The 20,357-nt window shown below is 44.7% G+C and overlaps 2 protein-coding genes across 2 annotated transcripts in view; one reads left to right on the top strand and one right to left on the bottom strand.

Annotated features, from left to right (window-relative positions):
• luzp2 (leucine zipper protein 2) overlaps window positions 1–5,743 on the bottom strand; it is a 244,598-nt gene extending 238,855 nt beyond the window's left edge. The window contains exon 1 of the mRNA XM_034076049.2: window positions 5,586–5,743. Coding sequence (XP_033931940.1) covers window positions 5,586–5,647 — 62 coding nt within the window. The 5' untranslated portion in view covers window positions 5,648–5,743. The remainder of the gene's footprint in view (window positions 1–5,585) is intronic.
• Window positions 5,744–5,846: 103 nt separating this feature from the next.
• lingo1b (leucine rich repeat and Ig domain containing 1b) overlaps window positions 5,847–20,357 on the top strand; it is a 57,760-nt gene continuing 43,249 nt past the window's right edge. The window contains exon 1 of the mRNA XM_034103569.2: window positions 5,847–6,079. Within this exon, the coding sequence (XP_033959460.1) occupies window positions 6,047–6,079 (33 nt within the window). The 5' untranslated portion in view covers window positions 5,847–6,046. The remainder of the gene's footprint in view (window positions 6,080–20,357) is intronic.

Genomic DNA, 20,357 nt, shown 5'->3' with positions numbered 1-20,357 from the left:
CCTCTGCTTACTTTTAATACTTGCAATACAACTTTTGGCCCTAATTTCAGTTCCCCATTTCAGCGACCAGAGAGAGGGGGGGGGGGATATATCCAGTCTCTGATTGTGTTACGTTATTATGAGAGTGCTCTCATACTTTAAATTGCATATATTTGTGTGTGTGTGTCCGCATCTGTAACCTGTTATTGTCTCATTATACCGCACTCTCAATGAATTCAAAGTAAATATGTGGGGGAACAATGTTCAGCTGATCTAACAGAGATTATAAAATATGACAAAACACTCCACAGCTGATGCAGCTGTTGTGACGTAATTATGAACGGACGTCGCTTTAATATGACCGCTCAGAGGAGAGGAGTTCTCATTTCTTTAAACGTCTGCTGCTTCCCCTCCTCTCTCCTCGGTTCCCCTCCTCGGTCCTCCGCTCGCATCTCCTGTGGGCGGGACTAAGTCTCGAGGAGGGGAGTCGAGGAGGGGAAATTTAAGAATTAAGAAGCCTCTCTGGTTACAGTCAAACAGGAGATACCGCTGGAAAGCTACTCTTCCAGCGATTCCGCGGATATCTGAATCATATTTCTACTCCTTATAATCGAAAATATATGATTAATTACGTAAAATTATGCGCACCTGGACGCGCCGCCGCGTCCACCGACTCCAGAGGGTTAACGTTCCTGTGGCTTCTTATTACACTTGCAATTGTTTTAGTTACTTGTGGGCTACTTAACATAATCACAGTTACTATCCTTTTACTCCATCACATTTAAAAAAGAAATAGGCTATTGTTATTTTAACTCCACCACAGTAATCCATCATCAGCTTTACTTTTTAGATAAAGTTTTAACTCACAATTGATCATAACAGGCTTCAGCATATACATTTTTATATATTACCAAGTGGTTTCATGTACAACCCACACAAGTACCATGCTAAATGAAGCTCTGTTGCTTGGATATCACTAGATCCTGATGTCAGCGTAATATAAAAGTACATAACAATTGATGTGTAATTTAGCATAATTGACTAGCTAGCCGCTAGCTGCTAACTGCCGCCTCGTTAATATAAATCCAGTACCATGCTGTCATGAACGTGCGGTGCTGTTACGTGTACGCAAATTGACGTGCTTGATGTGAACGAGCATTTTGGTTAAAGTTGCGCATGCTCTATGAGTGCACATACGGGTACTTCTCAGGCATGCTGGGTAATCTGTGACATTTCGCTCTCTCAAAAGTTGGGCCATTTTGTCATAATGCGCCATTGAGCAACTCTCATAGGAATGAATGAGGCCCCGCCTCCCGCTGTATCCAGTTCTTATTATACATCCATGCTTCTATCCCCTGACCTGGGCTGACGGGAGATGAGGAGAGCGCCTGCTTTTGCAATTTCATTTGTACACCACCGCATCTTTTGTGTAATTAAATGCTGTTAACTTTTATAAGCTTCCCTTGACTCTTTTCAGTCTCTTCTCCCTTCAGGGAGGTTTTAGATGGTTTATAACAAAAAGGAGAATATATGTAAGTGCTAGTTTTTTTGCGAGTCCAAGTACCGGTTCCCGACGTTCCGGTTTTAACCGGACTTATACCGAAACTTTTTACAAGTCCAGTACCGGTTCGGCGTACCGGTACGCAGCACTACCTGAGACACAGTGTCGTGAAAAAAAAAAACAGGGTCCCCGCCGACGGGGATCTTGGGGTTTAACAGGTTGAGAGCCTACGGGATTTGAAGGCTATAAAACAGAATTAAGCGTAGAGCAAAGGCTTAAAATGCTGCTATCATGCATACAAATTGAAATGGTTCCTATTTCATTCATTCTCGTTCCTCAAGGCGACTCTATCAGGTCACAGAAAGGAGGTTTCAGATAACATAAGAAATGGATTCTCTCACGCACCACTGATGTGATGATAGGGAATCAAGCAAAGGGAGGCAGAGCAATGCGTACACTGGACAGCTCCAGTCACAATTCATTTTCCTGCTGCTGAAACACCTTGCATCGGTCTCCTCCATGTTTCACTATTACAAGAAAAAATGAGGATGTCACAAATGATAAGCCTTATGTAGGATGTTGACCTCCAGAATAGAAACAAAAATATGACAGGAGCTTGAGAAACTAATCAACCAAAGTAAAAAAAGGTTGTGTGTTGATCAAAAGCAGCGTCCCCTGGCCTGCTTGTAGTTTTGATCAAAAGAAAAAGAGAAAGCTGAATATTTTGAGTTTGTAATAAGGTACATCAGAAAACAAGACCTAAAGTTGACACTTCTGTGCTCCTTTTAATAAAATCACCCATGTCAGCAATAATAAAACCAATTTCCAGAGTTGTATTCAAATGCATCACTGCCAACTGGTATTGCCTCAGCAGAACTACTCTAGGACGGCACTACATCAAAAGACAACATACAGTAGCAGCAAAATGCACTAGCTAATTACTGCCAGCTATTATAAACATTGCTGATCCTGTATATCTGAAAGGGGAGGAAGTACATGTCAACCGCAGCAGGAGCCTTGGAACATGATGAAGCAGAGAGGTGGCATGGATCAACTACTCTCCTGTTCAGAAGTGACCTTTCATCGAATCCATTCATGGATGGTGATGACAAATCTTTAGAAACAGGAGAAAACATTAAGCTGTCCTTGTGGATGCTGCTTTATTAAGGATTGTTCAATGACATGTAAAGAAACATGTTCAGCATAGAGTATAGCCTTTTCACAAACTCAAAGCCTACTAACAAAAGGGGCCTTTTCCTGTAGTGTGTTATATTGTTTTTTGTGCATGGTCTGCAAAGGATAAAATCCAAAGTTCCCTCCAGAAGGAGTTTCTCTCCCACACTCTACCTTGCCTATATGCCCCGATTGGACTACCTTGTATACTTCCATAACATTGTGACATCACTATGTAACAATCAAGCTTATATTGGCTAGCGCTCACAACATTGTATGTGATAGGCTAAGGGAAGGGACATCTCCAAGCAGTTGATCAATCACAACAGAGTCATCCAGCTAACCAATCAGAGCAGACTGGGCTCTGGTTTCAGACAGAGGGTGAAAAGAGATGCTGCAGCACAGGCAGTATGAGAAAAATAAAGACCTTGTTGAACCTTAAAGCATGGAGACATGTCAGATTAGAGACACAACATACTAATATGAACCTGAAAATAAGCATAATAGGGCCCCTTTAAAATACAAATAAATACACCAGTATGAGTGTCAAAGGTCATTGATTAAAACAGTGACAGTGTGTCCTTTACACACGGCATCTATTGCACGTCTGTCCGTCCTGGGAGAGGGATCCCTCCTCTGTTGCTCTCCCTGAGGTTTCTCCCATTTTCCCTTTAAACTGTGGGTTTTCTCCGGAAGTTTTTTCTTGTACGATGTGAGGGTCTAAGGACAGAGGGTGTCGTTTTGTCATACTGATATTCTGTACACACTGTGAAGACCACTGAGACAAATGTAACATTTGTGATATTGGGCTATATAAATAAACATTGATTGATGATTGATTTACTTAGAACACATCAAGTCAACTCAGAAAAAGCAAGTTCCAAAAAAAGAAGCTAGTAGAAGGTGTTAAGAACCTCTCAGTTTAGTGTTGTTTTTAAAAAGAAAAACTAAAGCCTCAATAATTACTTTAAACTTCAATCAACAAATGAAGCGATCTAAAAAATAACTGCTTAACATTTATTGTTTAAATAACTTGTAATCAGAGCCTGTTCAATCGTTAAAATGTCACTAAATTGTTGTAATTGTTTTCTTCCTCATTAAGCATGTTAAATCATGGTAGCTTGTGCTTCCTGTAGGCAAATCAGAAAGTTATTTTCCATTTGAAATCACTCTATTCTTTGAAAAACCTTCTGCCTTTGACAAAAACCAGCCTTAGGGGTAGAGTCTCAAAACAAATTAATAAAAACACTGATTGAATATGCATGTTCTGGTAATTACCTTTCATGACATTTGCCCTGAAGAGGTAGCACACAATCTGTGCTGACCTGCCAAATTAAAAGCAACATTTCTCTCTCTCCAATTAGAGCCCAAAAGATCATCTCAAAGGCTGATGATAGTAAACACTATTTAAAAAAACCTTTAAATGCTGTTTTAAAACACATTTTCATAGCTTAAAAAATGCCTCAGTATGCAAACTTAAAATGGTGATAAAACCGATAGAATGTTTCCAAAGCATTTGCCTGAAGCTTATTTATGTATTTGCCTCATGTGTACATTAACATTGTAGGTGGGTTAAAGGGTGTATTGGTGCTTCATTTGCTGACTGATTAATGCAAGAAGTTAATACATCAATACAACCCCTACTTGTATGATTCATACATCATCGGTATATTAAGCTGCGTCTGACATATAGATAAGATGTAGGCAATAACCTTGACAAATGTCAATCTTCTGTAACTCGTGAGGCAAAGAAAATAACTTGCATAGTAGCCATGCTGGTGTCTGGCAACACACAATGAAGAACGTAGCCATTTATTTGTATTCTAACATTAACAACAGAGACCATCATCCTCCATGTGCACGCATTCCTCAACATTCAACTCCTTTACTCAGAAAAAGATAACCACAGTATCAAAATATCTTTGGGCACTGAGGAGTAGATGGAAAAAAGGCAAGTTGTATTAGGCATGCGTTCCTGCGTATGATGTCTCCATGGTATAGTCAGAGCCTTGCATTTGCTCTAACGGCACTCATTGGACTACCTATGTTGCAATATTATCTTTTCAATTTACACATGGCATCTATTGCACGTCTGTCCGTCCTGGGAGAGGGATCCCTCCTCTGTTGCTCTCCCTGAGGTTTCTCCCATTTTTCCCTTTAAACTGTGGGTTTTCTCCGGAAGTTTTTCCTTGTACGATGTGAGGGTCTAAGGACAGAGGGTGTAGTATTGTCATACTGATATTCTGTACACACTGTGAAGACCACTGAGACACATGTAACATTTGTGATATTGGGCTATATAAATAAACATTGATTGATTGATTTATTTATTGATTGATTAAGGTATAGTGTAAGGCAGTGGCAGAGAAGAAGGATGATTTTTATCAATGTTTGAATTAATCAACACAATTCCCTCTTCTTTACCCATCACTCTTCCCTCGGCTTCTTCCAAAGTCTTACATCACACACATAGAAAGACACATAGACCTCCTCTTTTTTAAGACACTGCAACACAAGTAGCTTTGTCCTTTCCCTCAGTGTCCCTGACTCCAACTTGCTCTTTCCCAGACACACCAAAAGTCCCGAAAAGCAATGTCACCACTATCCAGGACGCACTGCATTCAGCGAATTACCACCACAAAAGGACAAGTGTCTTTCAGCCTGCCCAGAAACTGACAGAGATAATAGCGTAGTTGAACAGCAAAGCTCTTCCTTCGTCCTTTCAAGTCTTTCAGTCTATGACATGCTCAGCACACAGAGAGCCTCTACCCGGACGGATTAAGGCATTCAGCAGGAATGATCGTTAGATTAGTAATCTAAAGATTTCTCATAGCACGGTTTGAAGCTTTACCCCCTCTTTTGTTCCCGAGTCTCTAACCGGGTGAAACTGCGAACAAATAAAGACAGCCATCTGCTGTTATTTATCTCTTACCTGGTGTTGAGGCTCAAAGCTGGACAGAGAAGCAGTAAGCAAATAGCTTGGACGAATTTCATAGCTGTCTCACACTCCCGTTCCTTCTCTGATGCTTTTTTGCCTTTTCCCTGTGTCTCTCTCCCCGACTCTCTAGCTCTCCCACTGGCTGCCTGGGTTTTTTAGCGCACTCTCATACACACACACACACACACGCACACACACACACACACACACACACACACACACACACACACACACACACACACACACACACACACACACACACACACACACACACACACACACACACACACACACACACACCGAGACACACAAGCAGCGAGGCAGACAGATGCAACACAGTGGCTTCGGCTAGAGGGAGGATCTCTGGCTTTAAATAACACAGGGACACGGACCGACTCGCTAATGGAAAGGAGCGGGTGGGGCGGAAATCAAGATGTGGGAGATGTGGGAGTGATATGATGTCAGCGCCCGTGCAGCTCCGGCTATTGGTGAGAGGCGTTCTTGCCATTGTTTGGTGCCGGTTGTTCCTCCAACAATACCCATTTTCCATTCATTGCATTCTGCCTGTTTACTACCTGCAGCCTGATAGGTGGAAGTGCAGCAACACGGTGAGCTGGAAGAGTGGGCAGCCGGGTGAGGGTGAGGAAACACTCGGGGATTAACAGTTAACAGCAAAGTCACAGTTCAGTAAAGGCAAGACGCTAATGAATTTAAAGTGTAATTAGTAATGGAGCCCCTTGTTTCTAACAGAAGGCAAGGTTAGGATGTTAGTAAATGAACAATGAAAACAAATCTATTCCCTTTAATTGCCCAAACTAATTAAAATAAGTCTGATGCTAAGTTATGTATGATTTTTGTTCTTGCTGCATTTTCTACTTTATTAAGATTAAATGTTTTCCCATTGCTTTCCAGATTAATGATGTGTCAAATAGCATACAAGTAAAAAAAGGCCTTTTTGTGTTATTCAGCTAAACCTGGCTGCACCTAAATAAAGTAAAAGTAAATACTTGATGAAGTAAAAAGCCCAAAAACTGTAGTCTGAGAAAAATAAATTAAAACTAATAAAAATATGAATAAGATATAAATAAAGAAAGACAGATATAGGAAAATGTTCAATGTAGAAAGAGTAGGAAAATAATTTGCTAGCTATTGATATCTACAAACATCATGATAAATATTCTAAAAGGAATACATACAAATAAATAATGAAATGAAATCCTTACTTTATGTAGTACATTTGGTCAATTTGAATAAAATCCTTTATTACAGCATATGTACAATTATGTTAAAAGGTTTGATATAGAGTTTATTTTGATAAACACGTTTATATTAAATTAATTACATTGACTTTTACGGGTAAAATAACATTTGAAATGTCTATTTTTGTCTATCATAGTGAAATAAATAACTGTCAATTCAAGCGAAGCACAGAAATGTATGGATAGATTCTATGGCAAAATAACTTATGGTAGATAATATGTTATATAAGCCTCCCTACAGTCGTATATTTTAGAATAGTTTGGAGGAAAAATAAATGATGGCAAAACTCCCACAAAACCCCTTTTTGTTGGATGAACTGTTTTCATAATACTGCATAATGTGCTCACTCAGAGTTAAACCCTTTTGTAAAGTAACAAGGACAGTTCTAATTCTTTATATCAACCACTACTGGACAATGACGGGCACATGGAAATGTGTCGTAATGGAATCATCTCATGCCTCACCTCTGGTCTTTGAATTGCTCAGAAATTCAAGGTTAACCTTATGAAAGTAAAAGCAGCTCAAGAACAAAATGTTGAGGACTAAGAGGATGTTCCAAAAGAGACTCAAAGCCATGTAATACAGGTAGAATATTAAGCAGTGCATACAAAAGGTGGAGGTCACACACCAAAGGCATGATAAATGATTTCCATTATAGGATTAATAGAGTTTCGAGCCTATTGGGCCATTTTCTATACCTCAAGATTTTCACCCATTTAGTTAGTCTAATTACAAGTTCATGCATGGAAGCCAATGATGACCAGTTGTAATGAGCCTGCTAGACCGCGGCATGCCTTGGTTACCAGGGGGAAATTCTCGGAGGACCTCAGTGATCAGTCTCAATCATGTAGCACATCAGCCAGAAACTTGTAGTCCCAGTGCCCCGAGCCAACCTGTTGAGCATCTTATCATAATGAAGAATAATTACCCTAAAACGGGTGTGAATGGCTGATATTATGCAAGATTACATTTGGATAAATCCCCATAGCTAAGCCTGAATGCCACATCAATTGATTTGTATATGTTGTTTACGAATGCCTCATTTGAATTTTGATCATGCCTAACTGGGCTGCTTTGATTTAGTCGGAGCGAAGCACTGTTTAGAACACTGGAATGCCAATGCAGTGGAACACGTTTCTTGTGGGAAATATATGGGGATCCTTTATTTGCATATTTTCAGTCCTTAAAGCAATTTTGCAAACAGAAAAAAAAAATCCCATATCTTCTTGCCAGTTTAGCATTGAACATGCTAATTCCTTTATATTTACAGAATGTAGAACATCACTACACATGTTAGGCAATACACTTGGTGCCCCACAATCTGAGCTATGCTTAGAACTGCAGTATTCCAGCTAAGTATGTTGCATGAACTAAAACAAAAATGAAAAGGCTGGTGAGGGGATCCGCAAGGCTTCTTCACACTTCCTCCAATCATTTGTTAATGGCCGCAAGCAAAGTTAGAGTCATAAACATCCACGGAGTGATGCAACAAAAATATGGTGCATGCAATTTTCAACATTTAAGCTAAGAAAATGTAAGTATATCAGCTTTGTATCCACACTGTGGTCACTGCAGAAACAAATATGAAAGCTATACCTAACCATCAGGATCTAAAAATGGTACCATAGTTTTGTTTTGGAGGTCAGAATGATGTCAGGACTGTATGGTTTTGAAGGAATTATTTCAGCTTTAAACTGTTAGATTATAATATTTGGTAAAAAAAAATTATATTTGTGTGAGATTGCTAATCTATGGTTTATAAGAAAAGCAATGAGTTTTACTTTGTTTTATTCTTGAGTTTTAAACTAGTATAGGGTTAGAGTCAGGTTTAGGGGTAGGCATGTAATAAGGGATCATGTTTTATTGTCTTGTATAAGATTATTATCTCATACATTGGGCTGTCAAGTTAACGCGCTGAACATTTTTTAATGCCACTAATTATTTTAACGTGCGATTAACGCATGTGTATTTGTCCTCGGCCCGCCCCGTAGTTTCAGAGCCCAAAGGCTTGACGTTGTTGTTGTTGTTAGTTGGATGGTGGGAGATTCTAGCGAGAGATATGGATACAAAAAAAGGTGTTTTAAACAGCAAGCCAAGCACCCAGCTGATGCTGACAGCCCCGCTCCTGCAGCTCGCTTGCGGCAGACAACGCTTGAAGGTTTGCCTGGACAACAACAGTGATAGCTAAATGGGTGGCTCCAGCATAACATTGTGGAGGACGAGGGGCTGTGTTAGATAATTCGGATCGCATCCAACGTGTCGACTGCATTTTGACCTTAGGTGGGAACTTCAGTCTCATGCTTTGACTGAAGATGAAGACAGAGGAGCGGCATTTCGCCGACAACTGTAAACAGGCTTGCCTGTTTGAGCAACTGGCTCAGTGCAAATAAGTACACAGGGTTGAGAGAGAGAGAGAGAGAGAGAGAGAGAGAGAGAGAGAGAGAGAGAGAGAGAGAGAGAGAGAGAGAGAGAGAGAGAGAGAGAGAGAGAGAGAGAGAGAGAGAGAGAGAGAGAGGTTGTTGGATTGAAAATATTCAGGAGAATATTTGTCATTGTTCAAATGATAATAAACAAACATTTGCATAAAGCATATTTGTCCACTCATATGTTGATAAGAGTATTAAAAACTTGAAAAATATTCCTCTAAGGTACATTTAGAACAGATAAAAAATATGCGATTAATCGCGATTTCACTAGCAGGAACCACGCCACAACAAGGTGATGTTTGTAAGTTTATTGAAGTAACATGTGAATGATATGAGGGGGGTGAAGAGATGATCTGGGAGGACGAGCTGTGGTCCGTGCAGTGGGAGACTCAGAGTGGGGGTTCCGTCTCCGGCATGATCTGCGTGGGCTGATTACGGGCCCCCCAGACGATACCTGGGATTTAAGGTGTTAGTATACGCAGTATATAAACATGCACCGTTTGAATATAGATGGTGACGGGCAGAGGATGTTGGGATGAGGGATGTTGGGATGTAGGGATGAAGGGATGAGGGAGGGAGGGATGTAGGGATGTTGGGATGAGGGATGTTGGGATGTAGGGATGTTGGGATGAGGGGATGTAGGGATGAGGGATGTTGGGATGTAGGGATGAGGGATGTTGGGATGTAGGGATGTTGGGATGAGGGATGTTGGGATGTAGGGATGAGGGGATGAGGGATGTAGGGATGTTGAGGGAGGGAAGAAGGGATGGGTGGATGTATCGCTCGGTGTGAGTCGGAAGGGGAACTGTATGGGTAGAAAGGGAGAGGGAGGGTGGGTTGAAAGGATGAGACGAGCAGTGGCCGGAAGTTTTGCCGGATATAAATAGGGGTGGTTGTGGTTCGAGGCGGAGTTTTAGGCGTGGCCATGCTCCTGAACCTATGTTAACATTTTAACCTCATTTCACTAGCAGGAACCACGCCACAACAAGGTGATGTTTGTAAGTTTATTGAAGTAATATGTGAATGATATGAGGGGGGTGAAGAGATGATCTGGGAGGACGAGCTGTGGTCCGTGCAGTGGGAGACTCAGAGTGGGGGTTCCGTCTCCGGCATGATCTGCGTGGGCTGATTACGGGCCCCCAAAAGAGTCGGATTAAAGCAGCTGACTTAAGCGTGTGCGTGTCTGAGATCATTAAGATTGTTGTGGATGTAAGCGTGATAAGCTTGGGATGACGAGCGGCCGAGGGCCTGGATGGTTGTATACGGGATGCCGGGTCTAGCTGCTGTGGACGCTGCGCCAATGCGGGAGGAATGGCTCGAATAATATTCTGAGCATATCCCCAAAGTGAGCGACACGTTTGTGGAAGTGTTTCTGGAACCAGAAACGTGTGGCCGTTTTCCCTGTTTCGGTGAGAGAGAGTGGGTGTTGAGGCGTTGCGTATGCATCGTATCTTGCGCTGAAGTATTTGGTTAGTGGCTCGTATGGCTGGGATACGAGTTCAGGCGGAAGATGTGGATGGGGAAAGAAATTCCCAGCTGATCCGTTTTATTCCGGAGTGTGAATATGAGAGTCGTTTGCCGTGGAGGGCTAACGGCTGCCGTTTCGTGCATCTGTCTGCCTGTAAGTAGTTTGACAAGAGGAGAGTGATGCGCTGTACTTTCTCTGAGGATAGAGAAGCCCGGAAAGACATTGAGTCCAGGATGATGCCTAGAAACTCAATGGAGGTTGTAGGCCCTGAGCCTAAGCATGCTAAGGCTGGGTGGGCAGGGGGCTCCGCATAATTGGCAAGGGAGGGATGCGCGTGCTGCGAAGATGCTGCAGTAACGCTCGGAGTCTGGAGCACCCCGGTATGTTCCCTGGTTGAGCGGGTTGATAATAAATAATAATAATAATCCTTATATTTATTATAGCGCTTTATCAACGACTCTCAAAGCGCTTTACAAATACACTGCACGTACAGATCATACATACATGTAATGGTCATCTGATGCGGCCGGCGGCTTGGCTAGCGAAGTTTATTTTATTATTTGTATTATTTATTTATTTTTCTGAGAGAGAGACCGGAGCGTCTGCTCACGGCGAGAGTCGGAGTGAGAGAGACCGGAGCATCTGCTCACTGCGAGGGTCAGAGAGAGAGAGACCGGTGTGTCTGCTCGCTGCGAGGGTCAGAGAGGGAGAGACCGGAGCCTCTGCTCACTGCGAGGGTCAGAGAGAGAGACCGGAGCATCTGCTCACTGCGAGGGTCAGAGAGAGAGACCGGAGCGTCTACTCACTGCGAGGGTCAGAGAGATAGACCGGAGCGTCTGCTCACTGCGAGGGTCAGAGAGAGAGACCGGAGCATCTGCTCACTGCGAGGGTCAGAGAGAGACCGGAGCATCTGCTCACTGCGAGGGTCAGAGAGAGAGACCGGAGCGTCTGTTCACTGCGAGGGTCAGAGAGAGAGACCGGAGCTTCTGCTCACTGCGAGGGTCAGAGAGAGAGAGACAGGAACGTCTACTCACTGCGAGGGTCAGAGCGAGAGAGACCGGAGCGTCTGCTCGCTGCGAGGGTCGAGAGAGAGAGACCGGAGCGTCTGCTCACTGCGAGGGTCGAGAGAGAGAGAGACCGGAGCGTCTGCTCACTGCGAGGGTCGAGAGAGAGAGACCGGAGCGTCTGCTCACTGCGAGGGTCGAGAGAGAGACCGGAGCGTCTGCTCACTGCGAGGGTCGAGAGAGAGAGACAGGAGCGTCTGCTCACTGCGAGGGTCAGAGAGAGACCGGAGCCTCTGCTCACTGCGAGGGTCGAGAGAGAGACCGGAGCGTCTGCTCACTGCGAGGGTCGAGAGAGAGAGAGACCGGAGCCTCTGCTCACTGCGAGGGTCGAGAGAGAGAGAGACCGGAACGTCTACTCACTGCGAGGGTCGAGAGAGAGACCGGAGCCTCTGCTCACTGCGGGGGTCGAGAGAGAGACCGGAGCCTCTGCTCACTGCGAGGGTCGAGAGAGAGAGACCGGAACGTCTACTCACTGCGAGGGTCGAGAGAGAGAGAGACCGGAGCCTCTGCTCACTGCGAGGGTCAGAGAGAGACCGGAGCATCTGCTCACTGCGAGGGTCAGAGAGAGACCGGAGCATCTGCTCACTGCGAGGGTCAGAGAGAGAGACCGGAGCGTCTGTTCACTGCGAGGGTCAGAGAGAGAGACCGGAGCTTCTGCTCACTGCGAGGGTCAGAGAGAGAGAGACAGGAACGTCTACTCACTGCGAGGGTCAAAGCGAGAGAGACCGGAGTGTCTGCTCGCTGCGAGGGTCGAGAGAGAGAGACCGGAGCGTCTGCTCACTGCGAGGGTCGAGAGAGAGAGAGACCGGAGCCTCTGCTCACTGCGAGGGTCGAGAGAGAGAGACCGGAGCCTCTGCTCACTGCGAGGGTCGAGAGAGAGAGACCGGCGCCTCTGCTCACTGCGAGGGTCGAGAGAGAGAGACCGGAGCCTCTGCTCACTGCGAGGGTCGAGAGAGAGAGACCGGAGCGTCTGCTCACTGCGAGGGTCGAGAGAGAGAGAGACCGGAGCCTCTGCTCACTGCGAGGGTCGAGAGAGAGAGACCGGAGCGTCTGCTCACTGCGAGGGTCGAGAGAGAGAGACCGGAGCGTCTGCTCGCTGCGAGGGTCGAGAGAGAGAGACCGGAGCGTCTGCTCACTGCGAGGGTCGAGAGAGAGAGAGACCGGAGCCTCTGCTCACTGCGAGGGTCGAGAGAGAGAGACCGGAGCGTCTGCTCACTGCGAGGGTCGAGAGAGAGAGACCGGAGCGTCTGCTCACTGCGAGGGTCGAGAGAGAGACCGGAGCGTCTGCTCACTGCGAGGGTCGAGAGAGAGAGACAGGAGCGTCTGCTCACTGCGAGGGTCAGAGAGAGACCGGAGCCTCTGCTCACTGCGAGGGTCGAGAGAGAGACCGGAGCGTCTGCTCACTGCGAGGGTCGAGAGAGAGAGAGACCGGAGCCTCTGCTCACTGCGAGGGTCGAGAGAGAGAGAGACCGGAACGTCTACTCACTGCGAGGGTCGAGAGAGAGAGACCGGAGCCTCTGCTCACTGCGGGGGTCGAGAGAGAGACCGGAGCCTCTGCTCACTGCGAGGGTCGAGAGAGAGAGACCGGAACGTCTACTCACTGCGAGGGTCGAGAGAGAGAGAGACCGGAGCCTCTGCTCACTGCGAGGGTCAGAGAGAGACCGGAGCATCTGCTCACTGCGAGGGTCAGAGAGAGACCGGAGCATCTGCTCACTGCGAGGGTCAGAGAGAGAGACCGGAGCGTCTGTTCACTGCGAGGGTCAGAGAGAGAGACCGGAGCTTCTGCTCACTGCGAGGGTCAGAGAGAGAGAGACAGGAACGTCTACTCACTGCGAGGGTCAAAGCGAGAGAGACCGGAGTGTCTGCTCGCTGCGAGGGTCGAGAGAGAGAGACCGGAGCGTCTGCTCACTGCGAGGGTCGAGAGAGAGAGAGACCGGAGCCTCTGCTCACTGCGAGGGTCGAGAGAGAGAGACCGGAGCCTCTGCTCACTGCGAGGGTCGAGAGAGAGAGACCGGCGCCTCTGCTCACTGCGAGGGTCGAGAGAGAGAGACCGGAGCCTCTGCTCACTGCGAGGGTCGAGAGAGAGACCGGAGCGTTGGCTCACTGCGAGGGTCGAGTGAGAGAGACCGGAGCCTCTACTCACTGCGAGGGTCGAGAGAGAGAGACCGGAGCCTCTACTCACTGCGAGGGTCGAGAGAGAGAGAGAGACCGGAGCGTCTGCTCACTGCGGGGGTCGAGAGAGAGAGACCGGAGCCTCTGCTCACTGCGGGGGTCGAGAGAGAGAGAGACCGGAGCCTCTGCTCACTGCGAGGGTCGAGAGAGAGAGAGACCGGAACGTCTACTCACTGCGAGGGTCGAGAGAGAGAGACAGGAGCCTCTGCTCACTGCGGGGGTCGAGAGAGAGAGAGACCGGAACGTCTACTCACTGCGAGGGTCGAGAGAGAGAGAGACCGGAACGTCTACTCACTGCGAGGGTCGAGAGAGAGAGAGACCGGAACGTCTACTCACTGCGAGGGTCGAGAGAGAGAGAGAGCGGAGCGTCTGCTCTCTGTGAGGGTCGAGAGAGAGAGACCGGAGCGTTTGCTCACTGCGAGGGTCGAGAGAGAGAGACCGGAGCGTCTGCTCACTGCGAGGGTCAGAGAGAGGGAGACCGGAGCGTCTGCTCACTGGGTGAGGCGCTGTTGCTACGGGGTTAGCTGCTAGAGGAGGAAGGTAAGCGGAAGCTGGGTTGCTGTGGATTGCTGAAGGTAGGAAAGAAGAAGGGATGGAGGGATGAAGGGATGTATGTGCAAGGGGATTTTTGCGAAGCCTGTGAGCAGGTACAGAGGGCAATACGACCTGGCCCCCACCAGGGGGTGCTGGTGAGTCGGGCTGTGTCCGTGGAGGAGGACGGCGGCCTGTGACGTCACGACCCGTGGTGCGCGCGCCGCACGGTGGTTGGCTCTGGAGCAGGAAGAGCTGTGTGTGTCGTTGCTCTTGCCGTTGTGCTGCCGTAGGCTTTGTAGAGATTGAACAGTCTAGCCTTGTTGTCGTTTCGGCGAAAGTGGATGCCGTTTTCTCTCAGGAAACGTTGGAGTTGAGTGAATGTCCACCTCCGTAGTTCAGGCTCCGTTTCGGAGCGCGGCTCCGTCCGAGAGGCGTGTCGCGTGCGCCGCCGCGAGTGGCTGCTAATGAGGCAGGCTGCCGGTGGTGGGGAGATTGGAGCTGGCTGTGCCTGTTGTGGCCCCGGTTGTTTGCCCTCGCTGGCGGAGTAGACGAAGCCTGGGACCTGTCTGGAGTTGGAGGTGTCTCGTTGGGGGAGCTTGAGTGGGAGCTGTGGCGGCTGGTGTGTGGAACACTGATTGCCGAGCGCACGCGGCTCCGTTCGGATGCTTGGCTTAGATCCAACTGCTGAAACGTGGATGGCGGGTAGCCGATGTCGAAGAGATCTTCGTCTGACTCTGGTGAGTTGATCAGCAGTTCGGGATCCATGGTAAGTTGAATGTTCTGGTGGTAGAGTGTAGCTTGTTTGAACCGTGATGAAGCGCGGCGTGAATCACGGTCTGGCTGTCAGTCCTTGAAAGGATGAGACGAGCAGTGGCCGGAAGTTTTGCCGGATATAAATAGGGGTGGTTGTGGTTCGAGGCGGAGTTTTAGGCGTGGCCATGCTCCTGAACCTATGTTAACATTTTAACCTCATTAACTATGGACATCATGCGATTAATCGCGATTAAATATTTTGATCGACTACTCATAAGATTATTGTCCAATTTCTAAAATACCTTGAACAGCAAAATGTGCTATTTCCTAACACTAGTATGTGCGTTTGGTGGTAAGTGCTATAGAATGAATCTTGTCAGTAAGAGCTTTCACAAGAATAAGACTGTAAATGTGTGTGTGTAGCTTTATGATAATTTTTTTTTAAATAAGGAAAAGGCAAAGATATCATAGAAGCTGTCAAAAAAATATAGTAGGCACGGCATATAGTGCTTTTAGGCCATACAGTCTATTCTTTAGACTGAATCCAGTATAAAAGGACTATGTCTAGATCTTTTTTGTTTCCTTTAAAACCCTATATCTTTCCATGAAAGGCTTTTGCAATGTGCTTTACAGAAGATACTTCATCATTCTGCTTCCCTTTTACACATTTAAAGCACATCCACCAATGGAACTGACAAAGGAAGTCAATACCATTTTTAACTAAGTAGCTGCACTTGGCAAACTGGGTTAAGTGCCTTGCTAAAGAGCACTTATATTGGCTCTTGAGGGATTGCACAACTCAATCCATCCACATTTCTCTTTACCAGAAACTTATTTGTCTAGCTTCTGGTCAAAAGCCCTTCTTTTTACCTTCAGGCTGAAACAGTCCCAGCAGGCAACTTTTCCACTCGTCTGCAATAACATAGTCAAGGACAGTGATATTGACTGGCAGTTGCCTGAGTAAATCAAGATATCCTGGTTCAGAGCGAGCTAAAATAATGGCCTGTCAGCAACAGTGCTGCTTTGACGATTGTTTGTTTTCTGCAAAGATGCCTCCCGTTCCTCACCTGCTTTTCCTCTGCATGCATATTAATCTCAAAAAGATAAGTTAGCAAACACTGACATCTCCATAGTCTGTTATGTAGGCTTACTGAGGGTTTTCACAAAGACAGAAAAAGTCCAACACTCCCTTGAATACATTTCCTTTCTCCAAATCTATAATACTGTACAACATTTTGTGCCGAAAAGGAAAGACAAAACCAGGAAAGAGAAAGGTCTGGCAGAAAAAGTAAAGCTTAAGGCTCTTCCCTTTCAGCTGGTCCATTCTCTCAGAGCAGGAGTATAATGTGCTTTCACAGAACTGGTGCTGAAATGAACTCTGAACATCGTGTCTGTAACGTTTTGTTTGTCAACATCTGTTCAGAACAAATGAAAAGAGATACTGGAAAAAACCACCCTAATGCCGGCAAGCACAAATATTACAGCTGTTGTTGGTCAGCAGGAGCTAGGATTTGAGGAAGAGGTGTTAGTAAAGCATTCATGAGACATCTGTTCAGATGTAACACATCCACAACAATGCAATTATTTCAACCAGCCTTTTTTTAGTGATTCATGTCAATGTGCAATAGAAAAATAAATGTGAGTAAAATGAATATCAAAAGGAGGTAAATCAGCTAAAAGAAAGCAATGGATACAAAGTGAGCAATAAATCATGTATTCACACAAAAAAAATCAAATATGTCAGGCTGAATTTAAGGGGAGAATGTGTCAAATGCTGTGCAAGTATTTAGAATTTAAAAAAAGTCAAGACAATGTAAAAGACCACCCATTATCATAATTCTTTATATGGCTTGAGTGTTGGAATAACACATTAATCATAGTCTTGTTTAACAACAAGTTCTTAAGAGAACATATTACTGCCAAAAGGAGAAAAAAAGGTTGAACTATATCATTCGAAGTTATACTCACAATACAAATGATGTTAGTATCCCATTGCACCTTGAAATGAAAACAGTTTGTTAACGAGTAATCTGCGGGTTTTTTTTTTTTTTTTTTAATACTAATCAGCCTATACAATTTTTGAAAAAGTGAAAAAAAAATGTCAATCCCAGTTTCTGAAAGACCAAGGTTGTGTCTTTAAATGTATTTTTTTGTCAGTCTGAACAAAATTATTTTCAGATTGATATGAAATAAAACAGAGATAAGCATGAAGGCTGCATATTGGAAAAGCTGGAAAACCTTATTGCCTGCCTCTTTTAATGAAGATGGTGATACATATTCTGTCTATTGGACAAATCTGTTGACTTTGAAGCTATATTTTCGATTGGGTCCGTTGGGTCCAAATTCTGTGTAACATTATGTGTAAACTTGCCAACTTTATACGGCGCTGATCATGATTGAAGCGTGTGTATGCTTGTAACAAATGACCTGCAGTGCCTCAAATGCTCAGGAGGTGAAGGGTCAGAGCAGAGGTCAGATCCGGAGAGCAGAGATGATAGCATATTAGCAATGCGAAGGAAAACGAGCAATCGTTATTGTAATTCAAAAGGTCTTACATTCAAAGTTATCTTTAAAATGCTAGATACAACAAATATGCAAAGCCAATTCAAAAAGATTTTAATCCATCAACTTGACAGCAACTGGACTTTTAAGATTAAATAAGGGGGCTTGCCAAGCTCTTTTTAATCAGCAAGAGAAAGAATAACAGAACTACTTAATTTGTTTCAACAAGTTTCTTGTCAAGGCAGATGGATTATACTGTACACTTGGTAGTCCCAAGGGAGAAGGCTGCTAATGTTACATTAGGCGAGACACAAAGTTTTGTTTTCTCAAAATGAATGTTGGGTGAATTCCTAAATAGTCACTCCGAGCGACGGAGGGCATAAGGCACAATTTGGACTGTTCGTAAATTCAGGGCGCCTATTGTAGCCTTTTGGTAATTCATTGCAGCTCATTCTTGGAACAGCAGGGCACTCTGGGTACCAGAGCACCAAGCACTGTGATTTTTTAAAGCTATTTTATGCCATTCTCTGTAATAAAACATTAGAACACCAATTTGTTTTCATAGGCATATTGCTGCAGTCTATACGCTGTCATGTTTCATCATGATCATCTTTTTCATTGTCATTCTAACTGACAAGTAAAAGGATCTACATTATAGTATACATATCGATAGGAACATTTTTCCTTAATGCATTTAATCCTACCAGTCCATGAATGCATATAGAACTAAAACGATCTGTCCAAACAATAACTCTTATTTTAGTGTCAAGTGTCAGATTGGATAACCTTTCACATCCATTTACTTGTTAATTGCAATCAACAGTGAAATAGGAGATTGTGGCTGAGGGGTTTGTGCGCTCATCTTCAGATCAGGGGAGCACCGGTTCAATGCCACTTTGATACCCACTGTAGTCAGCATGTCGCTGTGTCCTTGGGCAAGACACCTAAACCCCAATAGCTCCTTAGGGGATTGCCCACAGTATTGAGTGATATATAATGTAAAAATAGGTTGGATCAGAATGCGTCTCCAAGCAGGGTGGGGGTCCGTCATATGTTTTGTGCGGTTACGGGTACAAAGCCTCTAAATTATAGAGGGGTCGGTTTGTTTGGGGTTGTACATTTCCAGATATTTTCGGGTTGGGTCACACATTTTGGGACGCAAGAAGACCTCTTCTGTGAAGCACCAGTCCCATCAGATCAGTGCTAATAACTGCAGCTAAATATGGCAATCTTACCTCGCAAGCAACAGCAGTAGAACCACTATAGTCAGTGGCAGGACACCCACAATCTGAGGCAGGATGCCAGGACACCCACATTTAACAGGCAGGAAACTGGCAGGACACCCACATGGAGCAGTAGAAAAGATCTCAGGACAAAGTATTTTAGCAATAAGACATCGGCAGAACATTGATGTTGATTGTTTAATGGCAGAGCAGCTATGGATTTGTCTGACTTTAACGACACAGCACAGGCGTTTTCAAAGCCAACACAATCCAAACCAGCAAGGACAACCGCAGTCATTGTACTGGAGCTATGTTCATCCCAATGCATTGTAATGTTCCAGCAAGAGCCTTGGCCTTAAACCATGGTGATGTTGCCACTGGAGACGAGCATTTGTGTGGGATTGTGCCTCAGTTTATTGTGATTCTGTGGGCTTGTGAGCCGTTGAGCTACTTACCCAGCATCCTCTGAGTGAAGGCAAAAACTGCTTAACAGCTCACTAATTATTCACCCATGTGATGTGTTCTAAGAAGACTATTATTAATTAAGTTAATTATGTATAATTAAGTGCTAATTATGCTTTACATTTGAGAGCTTTAGTTGATAATCTTACTAAGAGCAACTCACCGCAGAATAAGTTCAAAGTCTTACTTCAGTAATATTACATGCATCTCATTTTTAGGAAGTGGAAGTGGTGCTGCCAAAGCGGAATGATAACATGTGTATGAAATATTTGGACAGATTATCTTGATTGGGGAATGGCTGTATAATGACACAGAAGACTGACAGTACTGTATATGTGTTTTCTCAAGTGTAGGAGGGATATATGGGAGAAATGCATGAATAATATAGATTCTACTTTAACAAGTTTCCATTCAAGGCCAGCGTACAGTATATTGACCCTTGTAAAAGTTTAGATGTATTTTTTGTGAGGGAAGTTCATCACCGATTTGCACTAACAGTCATAGGTCAGCATCATACAGCGTAGATGTACTTCAACAATGTCAAGATCACCAAAAGCGTAAACCAGTAAATGTTTAACAGCATTTGTTCCATTGTTCCACTAAGATATAAAAACGGGCAGTTTTCCAATAAACATTTATTTCCTCTCTTCTGGCCGTGAAAAGAATACAGAGATGGCCCTTTGCTACGAGTAGCTTGATTGTTATTGTGCTAATGTGCCATAGCTCCAGGCACAGAATATATTTATTCGCAGATCTATAAACATACATTTCTAGTTTCTGTAAAATCAGAATCTTAGCCATGTGGAAACTCCCAAGATATATATTGGATTATTTGTGTGTTCCATGTTTCAATTGGTTTTGTATCATTACATGACCATTTCTAGAAAAGATGTGCGCCCTTT

Source organism: Pseudochaenichthys georgianus, chromosome 3, assembly GCF_902827115.2.
Source record: "Pseudochaenichthys georgianus chromosome 3, fPseGeo1.2, whole genome shotgun sequence".
NCBI lineage: Eukaryota > Metazoa > Chordata > Actinopteri > Perciformes > Channichthyidae > Pseudochaenichthys > Pseudochaenichthys georgianus.
Note: the sequence above shows the minus strand (reverse complement) of the source record. Positions and strands in the feature narration are given on the sequence as shown.